The sequence below is a fragment of the Populus alba genome, chromosome 7, assembly GCF_005239225.2.
Source record: "Populus alba chromosome 7, ASM523922v2, whole genome shotgun sequence".
NCBI classification, from domain to species: Eukaryota; Viridiplantae; Streptophyta; class Magnoliopsida; order Malpighiales; family Salicaceae; genus Populus; species Populus alba.
This window is the reverse complement of record NC_133290.1, coordinates 1,928,528-1,947,859: the sequence shown is the minus strand read 5'-3', so window position 1 is coordinate 1,947,859 and position 19,332 is coordinate 1,928,528. Positions and strand designations below refer to the sequence as shown.

General features: G+C 36.5%; 3 protein-coding genes across 5 annotated transcripts; 2 read left to right on the top strand and 1 right to left on the bottom strand.

Moving 5' to 3' along the window:
• The first annotated feature begins 210 nt into the window (after positions 1–210).
• Positions 211–6,063, top strand: LOC118029101 (poly(ADP-ribose) glycohydrolase 1). The gene is made up of 11 exons (XM_035032909.2): positions 211–514; positions 975–1,160; positions 1,340–1,443; positions 2,141–2,345; positions 2,493–2,597; positions 2,795–2,913; positions 3,842–3,985; positions 4,852–4,990; positions 5,083–5,289; positions 5,603–5,665; positions 5,835–6,063. Exons 1-11 carry the CDS (start codon positions 263–265, stop codon positions 5,982–5,984), a joined length of 1,674 nt encoding a protein of 557 aa, XP_034888800.1. The 5' UTR covers positions 211–262; the 3' UTR covers positions 5,985–6,063.
• A 550-nt stretch (positions 6,064–6,613) lies between these two features.
• Positions 6,614–10,671, top strand: LOC118029095 (thioredoxin-like fold domain-containing protein MRL7L, chloroplastic). Of its 2 annotated transcripts, none has more exons than XM_035032899.2 (7): positions 6,614–6,809; positions 7,080–7,252; positions 7,362–7,924; positions 8,645–8,726; positions 8,820–8,931; positions 9,040–9,155; positions 10,171–10,671. In XM_035032899.2, exons 2-7 carry the CDS (start codon positions 7,082–7,084, stop codon positions 10,189–10,191), a joined length of 1,065 nt encoding a protein of 354 aa, XP_034888790.1. In that variant the 5' UTR covers positions 6,614–6,809; positions 7,080–7,081; the 3' UTR covers positions 10,192–10,671. The 2 variants fall into 2 exon arrangements, with proteins under 2 accessions (XP_034888790.1, XP_034888789.1); XM_035032898.2 differs by having other exon boundaries at positions 10,041–10,671.
• Positions 10,672–14,323: 3,652 nt separating this feature from the next.
• On the bottom strand, positions 14,324–18,598 carry LOC118029100 (uncharacterized). Of its 2 annotated transcripts, XM_073410352.1 has the most exons (3): positions 18,069–18,293; positions 15,385–17,952; positions 14,324–15,286 (listed from the first exon to the last, which is right to left on the bottom strand). In XM_073410352.1, exons 1-2 carry the CDS (start codon positions 18,151–18,153, stop codon positions 16,196–16,198), a joined length of 1,842 nt encoding a protein of 613 aa, XP_073266453.1. In that variant the 5' UTR covers positions 18,154–18,293; the 3' UTR covers positions 14,324–15,286; positions 15,385–16,195. The 2 variants fall into 2 exon arrangements, with proteins under 2 accessions (XP_073266453.1, XP_034888799.1); XM_035032908.2 differs by having other exon boundaries at positions 14,328–15,286; positions 15,385–18,598.
• Between the last annotated feature and the right edge of the window lie 734 nt (positions 18,599–19,332).

Genomic DNA, 19,332 nt, shown 5'->3' with positions numbered 1-19,332 from the left:
TACCAAATATAATATATATATATATAAAAAAAAACTTATTTTCTAAAAAAAAAAACTTTATAATTTATAATTTTGTCACCCGGTGTTGTTACCGTAGTTAAAATTTATAATTATATCATTTTTAAATATTTTTTTTATGTATAATAATAATTCAAGAAAAAAAAAATCAACGAAAAAGCTAGACACAAAAATATATATGAACACTCACTCGTGCCTGCCTGTCTCCCTGAAATAACCGCAACAAGTGACAGAGGAAGAGAAAATGGAGAATAGAGAAGATTTGAAGTCGATGCTACCGTTTCTGCCTTTATTACTTCGCTCATCAAATCTGTTTTGGCCATCACAAGTTGTTGAATCACTCAAAACACTCTCCAAAGGACCTTTTTACAGCAAAGTTGAATCTGGTGAGCTGCTTTTCAATGCTATTTCCAATATCAGAGATTCTCTTGCTCTCCCTTCTATGCATCGTCTCTCTCCTTTTTCCCATGAAGGTTATGCTCTCTTCTTTGATGAGGTAGCCTCTCGAACTCAACTGGGTTTTCTCTTTTGTTTTCTGGGTTCTCCCATTTTTATTGCATCTTTCAAAGCTCGGTGGTTAAAGATGTTCAAACTTTTCTACAAGGAGAGTGATTTGAAAAAGATCCATCATGTATTTTGCTCCTATATATGATTCATTGATTACAAAGTTCTAAACTTTGACAGAAAAGTTGTCATATTGGTGAACTACGAAGGAAATGTTGCCAGTTTCAGGCTAGGAGTGTAATTTGAGGAAAACCCATTATTTCTCACTTCTTCTTAGTTGGTCTTATATAGCGTGATGCTTTTTTAATAAAGTTTTGAGCTTTCAGTACATGTTTTTAGTAACTTCATATGCATGAACTGATGTCTATTAGATTGTTTTAGCTTGGTTGAGATTATGTTATAGCAATAAAGAGGATGTTTTATATATTGTACTGATGAGGAGTTTAATGCAGCTGATTTCCCGGGAAGAGGCTGCAAAATGGTTTGCTGACGTTGTCCCAACATTGGCTAAATTGCTCTTGAGATTGCCATCTCTTTTGGAGTCTCACTATCAAAATGCTGATAACTTGCTTAATGGTGTCAAAACTGGTTTTCGCCTGTTGGGTCCGCAAGAAGCTGGCGTGGTGTTCCTCGGTCAGGTATCCCCGAGTGTTTAGTTGTTCTTTTCTCAAGTACCATTTTTTTTTATTGGATTCGAATTCTGCTTCAAATGCGTTATGGGAGAAGTGAATTACAGTTTAATAATGTACTTAGAAAAAACATTTCTTCAATTTTTAATATTATACACTGATAATTTTACTCAAATGCTACTTTTCAGGAATTGATTGGTGCTCTCCTTGTATGCGCTTTCTTTTGTTTGTTTCCAGTCTCTGATAGAGATGAAAAACGTCTTCCAACAATCAATTTTGATCATTTGTTCGAGTATGTGACCTTCAGCTTTCTTTTGTGAAGATCTTGAACTTATGCATATGTAGTAACTACGAGCTGTGGGTATTAGACCTGAAAATTTCACTACCTCGGCTAGCTATTATCCCACTGGTATTTTCATATGGCTCCATTCATCCTTTGTTTTCTCATGGGGACAATTTTTTGCATGAACATCAAATAACCAATATTGTGTTCAAAAGGAAACTAATTCAGACATATAATTACTTCATGCTAGAGGTTTAGGTGTATCTTTGTAGGCTACTGTGTCACATATAAAATGCTTATTTGTTCTGGAACTGGAACTGGAACCATATTATATAAGAAAAACTTTTAGTTGAACAGTTCCAAGATACAGGAATTATTGTTAACATCTTCTCATGTCTTCTTCTCAATATTTTATTACATCAGAGATTGCTGAACGCAGTTGTTTTAGGATCTCCAAAATCCATATTCTTAAGAAAAAGACCTGGCAGCTCACTAACAGTATAGTGTGACATAAACAGTCTCTGCTGGATATTTTTATGCCACATTTCATTGTTGAGTTAAATGAAAGTTTTAGTGATATATGCTATTTACTAATTTGTTTTGCCTCTTCCATTTGGTTTACCTTGTTTCTGTTTTATTGAACTCTTTTTAAACTGTTTTTCTTGACCTGGAAAATAGATCCATCTGACACGTCATCACATCTCAGGGATATATATTCGAGTTACAGTGAAAAGCAGGAGAACAAAATAAAGTGTATCATACATTATTTTGAAAGGATATGTTTATCTATGCCTGAGGGCTCTGTCTCCTTTGAGAGGAAGGTTCTTCCTTTAGAACAACTTCCTCTGTGTGTTTTTTATCCCAAGGCAGATTTTTGGATCAAATCTGTTGTTTCTCTCTGCACTTTGGAGGTAAGGTGATAAATGGATTGGTGCATAGCTAGTGAAAGTTCAAATTTTAACAATGTGTAAAATTATCAACCTAATTCAGTAATTTGTTTAATTTCATTTCTTGAGTTGTAGACAATTAATTCTTAGCTGGTCATTACATCTTGCTAGGTCCATAGTTCAGGCTTCATCGAAGACCAATCCAGTGGAGCTCTTGAAGTTGATTTTGCTAACAAGTATCTTGGAGGTGGTGCTCTTCATAGGGGCTGCGTGCAGGTATAGACTTTTTTATGGACAGTTAATGTCATTGTTTATGGTTCATACTCAAATTAGTCCATTTATTCATTCAACCCTTCTTTTCTTTTATTGTTTCTTGCATATTTTTCCTCATTGTCATGTTACAATTGCTGTTAACTTCTTGCAATATTACTTAAATGATACCCTCAACATTGTTGCGTTATTATCTTTTCTAGGAAGAAATCCGGTTCATGATCAATCCTGAATTAATTGCTGGAATGCTTTTCTTACCTTGCATGGAAGACAACGAGGCTATTGAAATTGTTGGTGCTGAAAGATTCTCAAATTACACAGGGTGAGCATAACTTGGTGGGTGAAATCCGAAACTTGATTTTGGATATATCATTAAGCAATATATCTGTTTTGTGTTCCTTGAATCACATGAATTTCAATGGTATGCATGTGATAATTGATGAATTAGTTTCTCAGGTTATATGAATTGGTGTGTTATAAACTGGTGTCTAGGTATAGTGCACAGATCAGAGTATATACAATTGGAAATTAATCATGCCTTTGATGAGATTCCAGCTGGTGGGCTAACAGCCTTGTTACTCTCAATGTGTAGATCTATCCAATGTCACGATAATAGACCAAACTGTATGTGTTTCTATGGTGTGCTGTTTTTTATGTGTCTTGGCACGCACCAAAACACTTTTTTGGAACTGAAATTATATTTTCTAAAATGGACAATCCATTCCATTTCTGATGGCTTTTTAATGAGAAATTAGATAGCAAGCACACACTTTCTTTACGTTGTGGAAATTCTACGTGTTGATGCATGCCATAAACCAGAAATGTGAAGAAATGAAAATGACTTGGTTCCATATGCATTATGACGTACTTGTGCAATATGTCATCTTCTGTAGGTGCCGAAGTCATACTCTCCAAAATGTCAATCTACAGTTTTTTGATGATTTATTATGAGTATTATTAATGAATTAATGGCTTTTGCGGAAGATTTATCTTTCAATCTGTTTTTTCCTCCTATTGGTTCAAATATAACTACTTTACTTAATTGAAAAGACTTCTCATCCATGATTGACTTGTTTACATCTAGCCTGCCTTTGTTTGCTGTCCTTCCTTTATTAATGTTGAAATATATAAATTTTATTATATCTGCCAAATTTAAAATAACAAGCATTCCCATATAAGCGGAATACTGATTTAAGTTAACTAATGTTGCAGTCAATTTCTTATCATAGTCTGCTCTTACACTGGTGCAGGTATGCCTCTTCATTTCGTTTTTCAGGTGACCATGTGGACAAAAGGGATGTTGATAGTTTCAGAAGACGTAGAACCAGGATTGTTGCCATAGATGCATTGTGCAATGCAGGGATGGAACAATATAAACTTGAATACCTCCTTCGGTATGTTAAATTTGGTTTTCGAGTGTCACACCCTTGCATATGAATTGGAAGGGAGATTTTTCTATGAGAGAATTTATAGAAGAGTGTAAAAAGTTCCATTTGTGAGTTGCCGATATGAAAAATTGTATTCAAGGAAGAATCACCTCTGTGTAAATAAAGAAAGAGAAATGTCCCCAAAAACAATGCCGCATTGTTTCAAAGATGTGACAAGCGGTCTATGCTCAAGAACAATATGACTTTCTCCATCTTTCTCAAAAGGAACGGTCTCCCTTTTAGTTTCATCAGCTCCATTTAGGCTCTTCCATGCAGACCAAAAGGTTGTGCATGTTGAGTGGACCTTCATGAAAAATTGATGCCATTTTCTTTTGAGGAAAAAAAGAAACAGAACTTTCAAGTTAGAACATGCCCTGGTAGTGTTTATTTAATATGACTCTTTTAATTGAGAACTAAGGAAGCTCTAAAATCTGAAGGCTGAGTCTGGTTGGGTCAGAAAATAGTATGTTCTTGTTTCCCCTTCCTCCTCCTTCCAGTGTAGGGTTTTTGACAATGTTTTGTGAAAACACTTACTAGATTGGCTTGATTTGGGATAGATGAGTTTGCCCTTTGTGACAGTGGTTGAAATTCGTTATTCATACTCATAACCAATAATTTAGCATGACGGTCTGAATAGCATTTTGGAGTTTGCTATGTGAAGCTGTTAAATTATGTAGAACAATGAAGAGAACCACACTGTTGGTTTATCTTTCGACATGGCTTTATTGCCTATATATGTAGACTGTTAAACTGTTGGTTCACTAAATTTTTTTAACCAGCCTCGAGGGAAATTTTGTTCATTGCTCTGAATCCTGCTTGTTTGGTTTTCACAGGGAGACCAACAAGGCATTCTGTGGCTTTTTGGATCAATCTAAATGTGACCATAAAAGACTGTTTCGAGATGGTGGTTTGAAAGGTTCTCAGTGTATTCAAGCTGGTAAAGATGATGATGTTATGGTGAAGGACTTCCCGGTGCGAGCTCTCCCATGTTTTTCCGGGTGTTTTGGTTTTTATTTCCTTTTTATTTGTTATACTCAGAATGATATGAACCTGCTTTGAAATAGATGGATGAAGCCCCCTCGACTTCCATTGAAGTTGCATTGAATGGAGAAGAATCTGTAAAGCAAGTGATCAGATATTCTAACAAGAAGGGTAGTTGGTGTGAAGACCCTGAAGCTAAAATTGGTATTGCCACGGGGAATTGGGGATGCGGAGCTTTTGGTGGAGATCCTGAACTGAAGTCCATAATTCAGTGGCTTGCAGCTTCTCAGGTAATCTTTTGTTGAGCTTGACTTGCAATAGCTATCAAAAGATATGTAGGGGAGTTGAAGTGTTTAAGAGTTTTTAGTAGCAGCTTTTACATCTTGGCCTTCTGTGGGAGGTATTGTTTACCAATCAACTGCAGGATTACCATCACAAACATGTAGAGTACATAATTTATGTATCTCATAAACCATTGTGAAATAATTTTTGAAATTAGTAGTAGTGTGGTGCCTCATCTAGTAGTGAAACTTTTATTCAACTAGCTTGCCTTTTTTCTGCTTGATACCAACATTTCCTTTAACCAATGTGCATTTCTTTCAGGCATTAAGACCTTCCGTTTCATACTACACATTTGGCTTAAAATCATTGCAGAATCTGAATCAGGTACTTGTAGTAATCTCGGCACTAGTGAACACTTCTTTATGGAAGTGTGGAAATGATCTACTCCAAGAAATTAATTAAGCTGATCAGAATAAACTACAATCTTTGTCGTTTTCATATTCTATGTTCTAAGCCATGCTAATATATGCTCCATGGCTACATTGTTCTGCAGTTAAGTCGATGGATTCTGTTGCATGGATGGACGGTCGGAGACCTTTGGAATATGTTGGTGGAGTACTCTTCTCAGAGATTCAACAAGGAAACCAACTTGGGATTCTTTGCATGGCTGCTCCCTTCGCTATTTGCCCACGAGGCCCCTTAACTTTTTTGTTGTTTATTTATTTTTTTAACAATGTAATTAACTTTGTAGCTTCACTTTTATAATCTATCATATTCCAATAGTTCTCTCCATATAAGAAATGCAACTTTGCTCTAGTTGTTGAGTATCTTAAAATGCTTGCCCGACCTTGTAAATTCAAACTAAGACATTGATATTCTTCATAACAAATCCATGATAGGCATTAAAAAATGTTATGATCCGCTCTTTATTATAAAGTTAATCATCAGTTTTTGTTAGCGGGATTCTTAAAGATTATTATTTGATCAGGATGTATTTTTATTTTTATTTTTATTTTTTCTGTAATGTTGGTGCAAGATAAATGTTATTTAGGCATGGAAGAATCTCGGCAACAAGAATGCAAGTTGCCATTTTCGTTATTGGTGTTTCATTTCCAATAACCAAACTATGGATTAAGTATATGCATGGGAGGGATCTGTGTGTTGTAATTGTGTAGACAGCGACATTATTGACATTGAGAAATTCATCTGAAGTGGACAATTCATCAATGCAAGAAACTATTCTCTTCAACATGCCTTTTCTTTTAAGTTTGTTTGAAAAATTAACAAAGTGAAAAGGGCCAGAGGCCCACCTGGCCTGATAATAAAACCTTGACAAGATAAAACAGCAGTGAGGCTTATCCTTCCCTTCTCCATGAGTCTCTCGCTCTCTCTCAACTGGAAGTCTGGAAGTAAGAAAGAGCCTCTGCTGCTCCTGCTCTAACTCTCGAGGTTTTACCTTATCTATAAGAACAAGAAGGAGGAGGAGGAGGATAAAAAGGCACATCAAGAAGAATAACCAGTGAATAAGGTAAGCACCAACCCGCTACCAAGTTTTGCAATAAATGGCAGTATGCTAAGCCTTTTGAGCTTCCATATACATCAATCATGGTGACGCCTTAATCTCAATATTAGTCGAGTGTTCTTTTTTTCTCTTATGAATTATTTTCTTGATATTCTCAAAACCCATTATATAAAAACATAAAAACATTCAATTTGTGCAATCATTTGAACTGGATATGGTTCTTTGAACTGGAATTTTAGATTTTCCTTTCTTATTTTTTGTTGAAATAATGTGCAGGAATGGCAGTACAGCTCCACCATTTGCTTTCACCCATTAGATATAATAAATTCAAAGACTTTCCTTCATTTCCTTTTATCACTGCTCATTCCGAATCCAAACCAACCACCTACACTGAGGTTTCTTCCACTTGTTCTTGTCTCTCATCCAAGTTTTTAAAGTACCCTTCTCAGGTATGTTGCTTCTCATTTGACAATTTATGCTACTCATGTTCAAAGTTCTCAAATTTTCTTGTCAAAACTTTTGTTTCTTATAGAGATACTGAACGCTTTTGTTTAATAGCTACATGGTGGTGGTTTTCAAAGTAGTATTAGTAGAGCTTCCCGAAGAGATGAAAGAGTCTTGTCTGATGATGGGAAGAAAAAACGACGAGAAGAATTTAGTGACAGCGATGATGATGATGATTACTCGTCGAGAAAAGGTAAGGTGAATGACCCCTATCTTATGGATGCTGAAGAGAGACGGGAGTGGAGAATGAAAATTAGAGAAGTGATGAAAAAGTATCCTGATGTGGATGAGGATGAGGAGCTTGATTCTGAAGAAAAGAGGATGAGAATGGAAAAGCTTTTGGCTGATTACCCCCTTATTGTGGATGAGGATGATCCTGATTGGCCTGAAGATGCTGATGGGCGGGGCTTCGGTTTGGATCAATTCTTCAACAAGATTACTATCAAGAATAAGAAGAAGGATGATGATGATGAGAATTATGATAGTGATAAAGAGATTGTGTGGCAAGATGATGATTACATCCGTCCAATAAAAGACATTACCACTGCAGGATGGGAGGAGGCTGTATTCAAAGACATCAGTCCTTTGATTGTCTTAGTACATAATCGCTATAAAAGGTTGGCTTTGGTTTTATTCAAGTTGTTTGATGCTTTACTAAAGCTATTTTGCCTTATTCAAGTTGAAATTCTTAGATTGTTTTTCAGTTTTCTATGAAGGTACACCATTTTCATGATTGTTTTGTGCATCATGACTTCATTTATTAAAAACAAAGGGCTTGTTTTTCATTAATCTATGAAGGTGCACCATTCTCATGATTGGTTTCTGCATCATGGCTTCATTTATTTAAAAAAAGGTCCCTTTTTATTCACTTATTTCCTTGCCTTGTTTAGGAGTGATGCTTTAGATTTCCCTGTGGTCAGGTAGTGTCATTACAATTAAGTATTGTAGGAGTCATTTACTGCTAGTTTTTTCAGTATGACTTCATATATCTCTGGTCTCTTTTGGTAAACACTGAATTTTTCAGGTGCTTTCTTTGAAATTCCACATGATTTCTTGGCCTCTAAAATCCACAAAATGGTATTATATCAAAGCACAGTAAATTTCCAGGTTTGGGGAATGCCTTAGTGTCAAGATTTTATTGTTGGCTTTGCTGGGAAGGAAATGCTAGAAATGATAATGGCTTGAACTATTTGTATACTATAGATATTTTTTCCTAGTCCTGTGAAATCCTTCATGATACTAGAGTTTGCACTTTCAATCTGCACATTAATGGCTGGATCTATGACACATATAAAATAAATTGCTGTTAATTTCACTTAAATTTATGTTTTCCCCAGACCAAAGGAAAATGAAAAAATTCGAGATGCACTGGAGAAGGCTGTGCACATCATTTGGAATTGCAGACTACCTTCACCAAGAGTAAGTAGAGCCTTTAATTATGCACCCTTTACCTTTCCTCTCTCCCTAGAGATCCTTATTTCAAAATTTTAATCTTATATTTGCATATGACAGTGTGTTGCGATTGATGCTGTTGTTGAGACTGATTTGGTCTCTGCTCTAAAAGTTTCTGTCTTCCCAGAAATTATTTTTACTAAAGCAGGAAAGATCTTGTACCGTGAGAAAGGTAATTCCTTAATCCCAAGAAATTGTCAGTTCAATTTCTTATCTCATTTTCAATATATGACTTGAGAACTTTAATATTCTTCTTCTTGTTCTTTAATTGGTGGTGCAGCCATTCGAACTGCAGATGAATTTTCAAAAATAATGGCGTACTTCTATTATGGAGCTGGCAAGCCACCTTGTTTGAATGACATTGGAGATAGCCAGGAATTGATCCCATCTGTTCATGTAAGCAGCCAATCATTCTAAAATTGTAGCTGTACTGTAAATATTGTAGAGGTGAAAGTTTTCAATAGTTAGTGATGGTAAGATAGGGTCTCTGAGTTTTCTTTTTCACAAGAACTGTAAGGGATGTGTGAGCAGATGGTGGTAAAACTAGTGCTTTGTTTGTAAGTAAAGTGTAGGTGGGTGGAGTGCAAAGTTAATTAAGCCAACTGAAAAACAGTCCTTGAGCACTACCTCAAAGCTCTTGTCCTTTATTCCACACATGCAAATGAAGGTACATCACGATCATGAAAGCAAGATAAATTTTAAGTGAGATTTAACGCATACATGCATAATGCTGCATGTAGTCTAGAAGTGCTATTGTGACTGCTATTAGTCTTCTGGACATCGCTCGTTGTGAACACCACAAGAGCAGAAGGCTTTGTGATAGTGGAAGCGAAAGGCAAAGAGCTGGTAAGTATTGGAGCCATCTAACTTGCACTCAGATACACCCACAGTTCTCTTATCTGTCTTCTCTTCAAAAACTGTAAGGCATTTTCCTGTACTACGATTCACCCAAAATCTGAATTCTCGTTGGTTTAGTCTCTTTGGTGGATTGATGGATTTCCAATCAGCCTCTCCTAAGCTTTGCAGTGCCTTCAATGAACGAAGGCTCACCTTGCCCTTCTTGTCTACAGTTAGATAGCTTTGTCCACCTGAGCATCTGTCCATGTAGTTTCTAAACCTGTGTTCCATTGTCACATTGAAGAGTCTTGTATTAGGCTATAGGCACTATGTTTTCTAGCAAAAGCTATATGCTTGGGTAGTTTCCAATCTAGCAAGTTTCTAACATTTTGAGGCAGCAATTGAGCAATGGCTTTGTTTTAAGAAAAGTTTGAACATTTACAGTTACCTATGAAAGCCAGAACCTGAACCAGAAGTAGATTCCCAGCCAAATAAGCATTGTATTTTGAAGAAGTTCCACCATTAATGTCTGGTACTGAGTAAACACCTCTGTCATTTGCATCCACATAATCAGACTGCAAGGCTCCTGCGATAAGGGTGTCATCAAATGCTGTCATACGGGGGTAGGCTTCACTTGCCGGACATTTATTTGTGTCTCTCTTTGAACACTGACGGCAAAGGTTATCACTCTTCAATCCATCTACATTAGAACGAGTCAAAGCCAGGACAAGCAGGAAGACAGATAAGCAGCATCTATCCATGCATACAATCTTCGCAATTGCCTAGTATTTCCCTCGCTTTAAATTTCCCTAGCTTGTTGGCGATTCCATTTATGAATTACATGGTGACTTGTATAATCCCCCAGGTTCTTGGTTTAATCAACTTCCCTCTGTTTTACCATTTGGCTTGTCTATCTTGTGTGGCTGACAACCAGAATACATGACGTAATACGTAGTTGGTTTATTTCCTTGTGAATAATTTATTAATGTGCGCTTTGATGATAACAACATGGAGTTCCGTTAATTTTGGTCTTGTTAGAACGTTTGCTGTTATTCATTTTATTATTGGAGATTCATGCTGTTTTGTCTTGAAGGTGAGCCAACCCTTTGGCCAATTGGGATTATTCTAGCATATTTCTAGCAGAGAATTTAGGTTAAAGGGTCAACTAGGTGAATCAACTGCATGTAACCAACAAAGATTTCAGAATTTCAGAGTATTATGAGATTCACGACAGATAAATCCTTCTGGTAGATGAGCTGTTAAGTGGTGTCCTTCGAGAATGGAAAGTATTCAGATAAAGCCTGCAAGTAACCTTTCTGTGTCTTCAACAGATAAATCTGTTGACATGGTTGGGTTACGAGAAGCTAAGTTTAGGCTGGATGTTTTGTCTACTAAACTTGGTTTGGGCATTTGACGTAGTGAGTTTTGTTGGAGATGGGAAATAACGTCTTAGCTGATCATGACGTTATTAGGCCTGCAAACTAAACAAAGATTTGGATCTCCAATTCCCCGTTGTCGGACCGACCATACAACACACTTGTACATTTTGTTAAAGTGAAGACAAACACATGAGAATGAATTAAGGCTCTCGCACGTGCGATGTCGTGATTATCATTCTCTTGGATCGAGAAAGGTTGTAGGTGAAAAGAACTAGGAATGTATTTTATCACTGAAAAAAAAATAAGACTTCCATCTAATATTTTGATCATTAAAAGTCTAATTTCAGAAATAGAACATTAAAATTAGTTGCGTAAAAAAAAGTATTAACACTTTTAATATGCTTTATCTAAGATAAATCATATTGTTTAATTGTCTAATATAAACTAAAATATTGTCATATTTTCTAATTATTGGTCTGTTTAAAGTTTACAAAAAATCTCCTTAGTAAAGAGATCCTTATGTTATCAGGTTAAAAAAAAACCTAACTGCTCTAATGTCAAAATAAAAGGAAATGTATTTTTATTTAATATCAGGAGTACATCTTATAAGTTCATAATCCTAAATACTAAAAAAAAAAACAAAATAATTTTTTTGTATTTTTGAAATATAAGTCTAATTCTCGTAGCTTTAATAAATTGATTATTATAACCAAAAGTTCATGCAAATATATATATATATATATATAGATTATATAGTGACTGTTTCTTCAATCAGCCTTTCCCAATCTCATATTTATATATATTTCACATTTAAGATATTTATACTATATATGATTTAAGAATATGAAATTATGTAATAAATTATTAGTAATTAATATGGTTTGTATATAAAAATCATTCATTAATTAATGTTATTTAATTTTCCATACATTATATATTTTTAAAACATAAAAAACCGACGAAATTACAAGATAGAAAGAGAGTCATGCAAGTTTCTCTGTTTTTTCCCACCATAAACAGTACTATAAATGAAGTAGATGAGGTTGCCTAACTTGACTTTTTAATCGCATGCATTGCCTTTTTTCACCCAAAAATCTGTGTGCTATACACTTTGTAATTTGCAATGCTATTTTATATATATTGTCCACAGTCACCAATTAAAGCAAATGATCCTCACAACTCATCGTTCGCCCCCAAGAATTTTACTCAATGCTTGCTGTCATATGTGCTGATACGTGCTCTCTCTCTCTCTCTAACATAATTTGTGCCAAAGCAACTAGTTAGGGTTGGCAGCATGAAATTCAACAAAAATCTATTCTTAAAAAGGATAATTGCCTTAAAAACCGCAACGAAAATTGAAGAGAGGAAACGGGAAAAATATTGTACTAGTAGTGAGATGTATATTTACTACCACCTTCTTTCCAATGGAAGAAAGACCAAATCCTTACCGGCAAGCATGCAGCATGCCCTCAAGAACCCTTACAAATCATTGAGCTAGTGCACAACCTTATTTTTATACAGTTGACCTCATCAAATTTGGACGAGAAACATCACTAGAAAAAAAAAAAAAAAATGAAGGGGGCAATTTTCAGACAACAGTTATTGAGCAAGACTACATCGATCAAAGATTAATTATAGGAAAAAAAAAAAAAAAAGGGATCAAGATCTTTTGACATTTGATACCAGAAGAAGTTTCATTTCTAGGAATCTGTTATATACCCAATAAGGCTACACTCTTTGGCTCCGGAACCTCACAAGTCTCTTTGTTTGAGGAGAAGCAGCAGCTGTTGAGCGATCTGCCAGCGACGAAAATCCACCTGAGAAATCTCCATGAACAGAAAAATATCTCTGATGACCTTTTTTCTGATAAGTTTTCTTCTCCATGGATGGTTCCAAATGCAGCTCACTTTTAGGTGCTTCATGAATGTAGAAATCCGAGATGTTGTAACCTCGTGCAGCACCGGATGAAAGGCACTCATACTGGCTGCGAGTTTTTTTCTTCATGAAAGCTTTGTAAATCCAAGGAATTAGGCCCTCCATCAAACCACACCTTCAACTTCCAGTTCTGTGTTTGGTTCTTCCCTTTCCCTATGAATGCAACTACAAATCAATTGTTTGAATAAGGTTTGGAGTTATAGACTTTAGAGCTTGGTGGGTTTAGTGGTGGCCCTGGTGGGGGCGTGAGAGTGATATACACGTCTAATTGTATCTGATGTGGAGATTAAAAGTCCAACACGTCTATTTGTATCTCAAGACTTTCACAAAGAAACTAAACAAAACTTCCCGTATTCTATAATCTTTCCATGACATCATCATTATCATTACAACAAAATAGAGCCAAATCATGTATAGAGACTGAATTATATCATATTATAAAAATAAAAATAAAAATCCAAGTTCAAAATCAAACGATGGTGATATGGCATGGTATTGAACAAGCAAAACGAAGAAATCTGTCTATTAGAATGCATCAACTTGAGTGAGTCCACGCATAAACCATCCAGTGAGGTTTGAATTGCCAAACTCATCTCCCATGACAAAATACAAGTTAAAAACAAACACTCAGGCAGAAGAAAGCAGGGACATTTTACTGTAATAAAGAATTTGAGCACGCCTATTACAACCACCCGATGAGTAAAAATATCTCACCATTTAAGGTTTATTTGAAATTATAGTTATGATTGAAAGTATTTTTTATTTAAAATATATTAAAATAATATTTTTATTTTTAATTTTTTTTTAAATTAATATATTAAAACTAAAAAACAAAATATAATTATATATATTATTATTTTTGTTTTAACCCAATTACTAGATAAAATATTATATGTGGCTGCTAAAACTATGTTTCGTCAATTACTTTTAGTTATTACAATAAATGATTAGATTGTGCTATGATAATCCAAGTTGATTTGGTTGATGTCACATCAAAAAAGCTGTCATCTATTGACCATTGGCGGCACAAATGAAGCTTTTACTATCCATTGATTCTGTTAAGCAGAGTGGCCTTAGGTCCTTGATGCATAACTTTCTTCACCACAATCCGTAGATGATCATAGCCGGCATTGATGGGTGGAATAACAAAACAAAATGTTTTATATGCCTTGGTTCTTGTTTACCTAATCATCATAGGAGATTTGGTGATGGTGACTTAGAATAATAGGAGCATATATGAGAGTACTCTGGGTTTTTGTTTTTGTTCTTTTTTTTTTTATTTTTATCTTAAAAACAACATAAATGATTACTAAATACTCCGTTTGGATTTTGTCAAATTAAGAGGCATGTATGACCTGCACAAGTGTGATATCTAGAAACCAACCAAATCAGGGACTGTTTCTTGGAAGATTTAACCTGTGATGTCTACCTGACATGGCAACTAACTCTGGATAAGTTTAATCAAATTACTTGCGTCGACAAGCGATGCATATGCACACTTGTATGCCTATCTATATGATCTTTCTTGTAGGATCAACGTCTTGAATCTTAGATCAAGACGCGATCTGATTATCCCAGGGGCCAAAGAAAAGGGTAATAATGATAAAGAGCCTCCAAGAGATCATTTTGAGTTTACTCGGATTCAGTCTACTAGAATGTCAAAGTCCATGTTCTTTATTTAGTTCAAGAAACAAAATTTAGGTGCTCTTTAGACATTATCAAGGGTTTCTTCAGGTACAAATTTCCACAGATATCCTTTTTCATAGAAGTGATAAATAATTGGTTGTAAGATGCTTACTTCAAGATTATTGAAACAAATCCCAGATGCATCGTGACATTGTCATTAACTCAACAAGCCTACCCTGCCTATGACATCTCCAGCAATTTGACTGAACAAAGCTGATTACAAAGGATAACATTCACGTTTTCATCTCCTGTGAAGCCGAAAATCCTTTTCCCCCCCTAATTGTCATGACCTTTCTTGTCCATACTGTCCCTCTACTTCAGCAAGTCATACTCCTAAACCTGCAAGATTATTTCCGCTACAATACCCAAAGATGAATAAATTCCCACAATCCATGAGATACAGCTCTAGAATGCAACATGTCACGAGAGACTTTCTTTGCTGAGTCACTTTCTTGTTTTGGAACTAGCTTGTTCAATTAGGCAATGGAATTTATATCTAAAAGCTTGCTTCTACTTGTATCCACACTTTGAAAATTTAATATGAGAGCCGTGAAATGGTTACCTCAAATACAAGACTGCCAGAGAGGGTTAATCCAATATTAGTAGATACGCATCTGGTATCATCAACTTTATCGTGGAGTTGTGACTTCGTACCAGGACCACAGCCCGGCAAATCAATGTACTCGGTCACTGCAAGACAAAGCTTATCATTGCCAACCTATTTGTACAATTGGCCAAGAAAAAAAAAAAAGATGAGAGATGACAATGAAGGGTTTTTAATCTCAGACCTGCTCAAATGACAATGGCTTGCAGAAAAAGCTCCTCTGTTTGCTATTCCTTGAAAATGCCACTACATGCTCTTTTCTTCTAATACAATTGCTCCTATTTACTACCGCATCATTACTCCACAGCACATCCAGAGATCATAAATTGGTTGTGTTTTAAACCTCATTGTCAGACACCTTCTAACAATTACTCTTCTCCTTTGATTAGGATCGACCTCCAGGCCCAGGCAACTCGCTCTGTAATTTGAACTTTAGAAATATTTTTCTGTCCAATTGCTATATTTAGTAATAGCTATATCCAGCATATGTAGGATTCGTTTTTATAGACCTTTTGCCTATTTTGAGAGGGCACATCCTGGTATTTTCAAACTGAAAGGGCTGGGCATCATGGACCGTTCATTCATCTTTCTGGCCAGCCAGTAACACTGCACAATCATCGTCAGTTAAAACAGATCTCTCAACCTATGTTTACCACCCTTTTTTTTCCCTTTGCTATGCTGCTATGTCCCCTAACACCTTCTTTTACCCGTCTTTTAAACTCAGTAGGAAAATAAAAGCTATGAACAAGCAGAAAAACATATATTTCTGAGGTCCCCAAGACATCAAATGAGATGTAAACAATTTAGCAATGGAATAAAGAGTGTTAATGGATTTCATATAACAATGAATATCAATATTTAAACCAAGTAAAATCAAGAGAAATACAACTGAAATACAAATTGTGTAACTAGTACAATCTCCATCCTTAAGAACCACCTTTGAGCTAAAGCTTGCCAGAGTTTCTCTGATTGAATTAAAAAACAAAGGAGAGGAATTATACTTGAAACAAATGGTTCTTGTAGCATAGGGTCCAATCTGAATCATCTGAACAAGCAAGACCACCACCATCAGTGCTTATGGACTCTGCACATGAACTTGGTGGCTGAGAAGGGAGGCTATCCTTGGCTTTGTCACCTGTTCCCTGATCCTCCATTACATATTCAGTAGATCCAAAACCGTTAATTGAAATGCGATCAGTTGCTGCATCAACATTGAGCTCAGGACTCTTATGAGATTTTGAGCAATCAATTTTGCAGGCACTGCCATCGTGCTCTTCATCAGACAAGTATCTACAACAATCAAATTCATCCATCTCAAAAATACGACTTACCAATCCTTCCCTCCAAGATATTCTCATCTGAGATTGTGATACATTCTCGATTGTAGAATTAGAAAACCAAGAAGCCCGATCGTCCAAAATTTTGTGAAACTTAGAAAGATCGACTGAATTGGAAGGCATGGTCAGAGAATCAAATCGAAAACTTGAATTGGTTGGATCCCATAATGATGCATGGCTCTTGGGAGATAAACTAGTCATCTGAAGATGCTCAGCCACTGAATTGAGTTCAGAATCAAAGCTACATTTCTTTCTATTACCATCTACTTGTAACCAAGATGCGCCTACTCGTCTATCTGAGCTAGAATCAGATTGGGGAGTCTGGATTACATTCCCACTACCCAACGAGCCTATGGAGAATGGAGAGTTCTCTCCATCTAGGCCACGGAGATTATTCGTCTCTTCTTCTAAAGGTGAAACAGCGAAGTCGTCACATAAAGCAGTTGCCAGAAATCCTTGAAACTCGGGAAGAGGGAGCTCAATGGGAGAAAGCAAAGAAGCACTCCTCCTCCTCCCAGCACTAACAGTAGAGATACTTCTGTCAGCACTTGTACTGCACAAATTCGGTGAAAAGCCACCATAGCCAGATGGAATTGAAGCAGGAGAATTGTGCATGGCACGCACCTCCAATCTCTGAAAACCGCATAACCTGTTTCGAGGATTCTCCTTCTGGTCCTCATCCTCCTCATCGCAGGGTGATAAAAGCCAATGCATTGAAGCTTCAATAGGCAAAGGCAACACAGAAACAGCAGAATTCTCAACAAGCGCTATATCATTCTCATGTTCAATATCCTCATCACTATCAAAACTACCAAGTGCTTTAGCTTCTCCACAAGCGAGTATCCCTCTAGGCCTACACTTCCTCTTGTCAGTGACCCCAGACACAACATGACCAGCACCATAACAAGTAGCAGGCGTAATCGGTTTCCCTGTCATTAGCTTCATAGATGATCCACATTGTATCTCTGGTGATACTGAGGGCTGAACTGGAGGTGTCTTGGTATTGCTACTTGTTGATTTTGAGTCAGTATTACAATTTGATGATTTCTCATAAAAATCATCATTCATAACCTTACCATCAACTCCAAGATTCAAACCAGATCCACTGGCCACTTTACACAAAGGAGTCAAATTTGCTTCACTACCCTCATATACTCCATCAATTATCACCTTTCTCAACTCTCCAAACCCAGATTTCAGCTTATTATTCACAAGACTGCCACTTGATTCCGAAAAGGACGAAACTTTAGCATTAGCAATCTCATTTCTAGAACAAGTGCGTTTCTTACCAGATTGCCATTGGTACAGACATGGAGGATGGTTTCTCTTCACCTTCTCCACCTTTTTTGAAAGGGGTCTCTCAAAAAGGTTCTGCCGTGAGGAGTTCTCCTTTGCGGGTCTCATCATATCAGGAGCTGACATGGGGGTTTTTGAGGAGAAGGGCTTTACTTTTGTCAGTCTCTGAATATTACTACTATTATTGAAAGGAGTTTTTGCAGTCCTGGAAGAAGAAGAGTGAGAGAGGAAGAACCTGAGACAGCCCTTAGGAGCTTCAATGGAGGATAAAGAAGAAGCATTGCTGGTGTTATCAATGCTGGTGCTATCAATGCCACCATTATTGAGATCTTGAAGTGGGTTTCTTCTAAAGCTTGGCTGATGCTGAGGCTGAGGCTGTTTCTTTCTCCTTTGGGTCTTGGTGGGTTGTTCTGGTAATCCAGTTTGGCGTTTTTGCTTGTGGGTTTTTGATGATTGGTTCATTTGGCGAGAGAATTGAACAGAGAGAGTTGCAGTTTGAGATCTAACCCTAAAAAAAAAGTGAATGGATGAGTTTTTTTTGGCAGGGAGTTGACTGATTTGATTTGAATTTGAGAGGTGGGGGGGAGTTTTGCCTTTTTCTGAGTTTAGCCCCTTCTTTTGTTGTTTTCTACTGAAATACCGTTGGACTACTGGCAGGTTAATTGGACCCTGCTTTGTTTAATTTTTAATTACAATTACGTTGGCTTAATCTCAGGTCAGGGGGCCGTTTGTTTTGCCCGATAAATTATTTGACTTTGCAGGCTAAGGTTCCGTTTGATTATGTGGTACAGTTTATATTTTGTTATGATCATAAATTTAAAAATTTAATACTCAACTGGAGTTTCCAGCACCGACAGTACGATAAAAACAGGAGATGATATGCTCTATCCATAGGTCCTGGCTCTAAGAATTTGTGGATCCATGGCATTGCTTGCGGCCCTGGACATGCATGAATTGGGTCCGTTCTCACGACTTCTTTCTCCTACTAGTTTCTTATAATTAAACACAGTTAATTCAAAATGATCAAAACATAGGTATTGCGAAACAAAATGCTTGTTTCTTGATCTCTTGCAGCATCGGTTAAAGGTGTTGTCTTCAAGATGGGGTTGGAAAAAAATCAAGGGGCAGACATTGTTTTCAAAATATGATGATGAAATGAGCCTTTGATCCTATCACCATCGATCACAGCCACTGCCCCAGATTGACATACAGCAACACAATTAGCAATGAATTTTATTTTTAGCTCGATTCAGTGCGTGTAAGAGACTCAGATTGGAATGAAGGCACAAGGTTAACATATTACCACAGATCAGCTGCAGCAACATCGTCTTGAAAGAATGCAGGTGGGAGCAACAAAGGATTAGTCATTCCGAGAGAGGTAATGAAGAAGAAGAAGACAAGAGTGGGCTGGGTTTTTCGGGCCGTGTAGATTTGTCTTCGAGGGCCCCTTCTAGTTTTTCAAGCACTGTTCATTCTCAGCCTGTCTCTATTACTTGGCT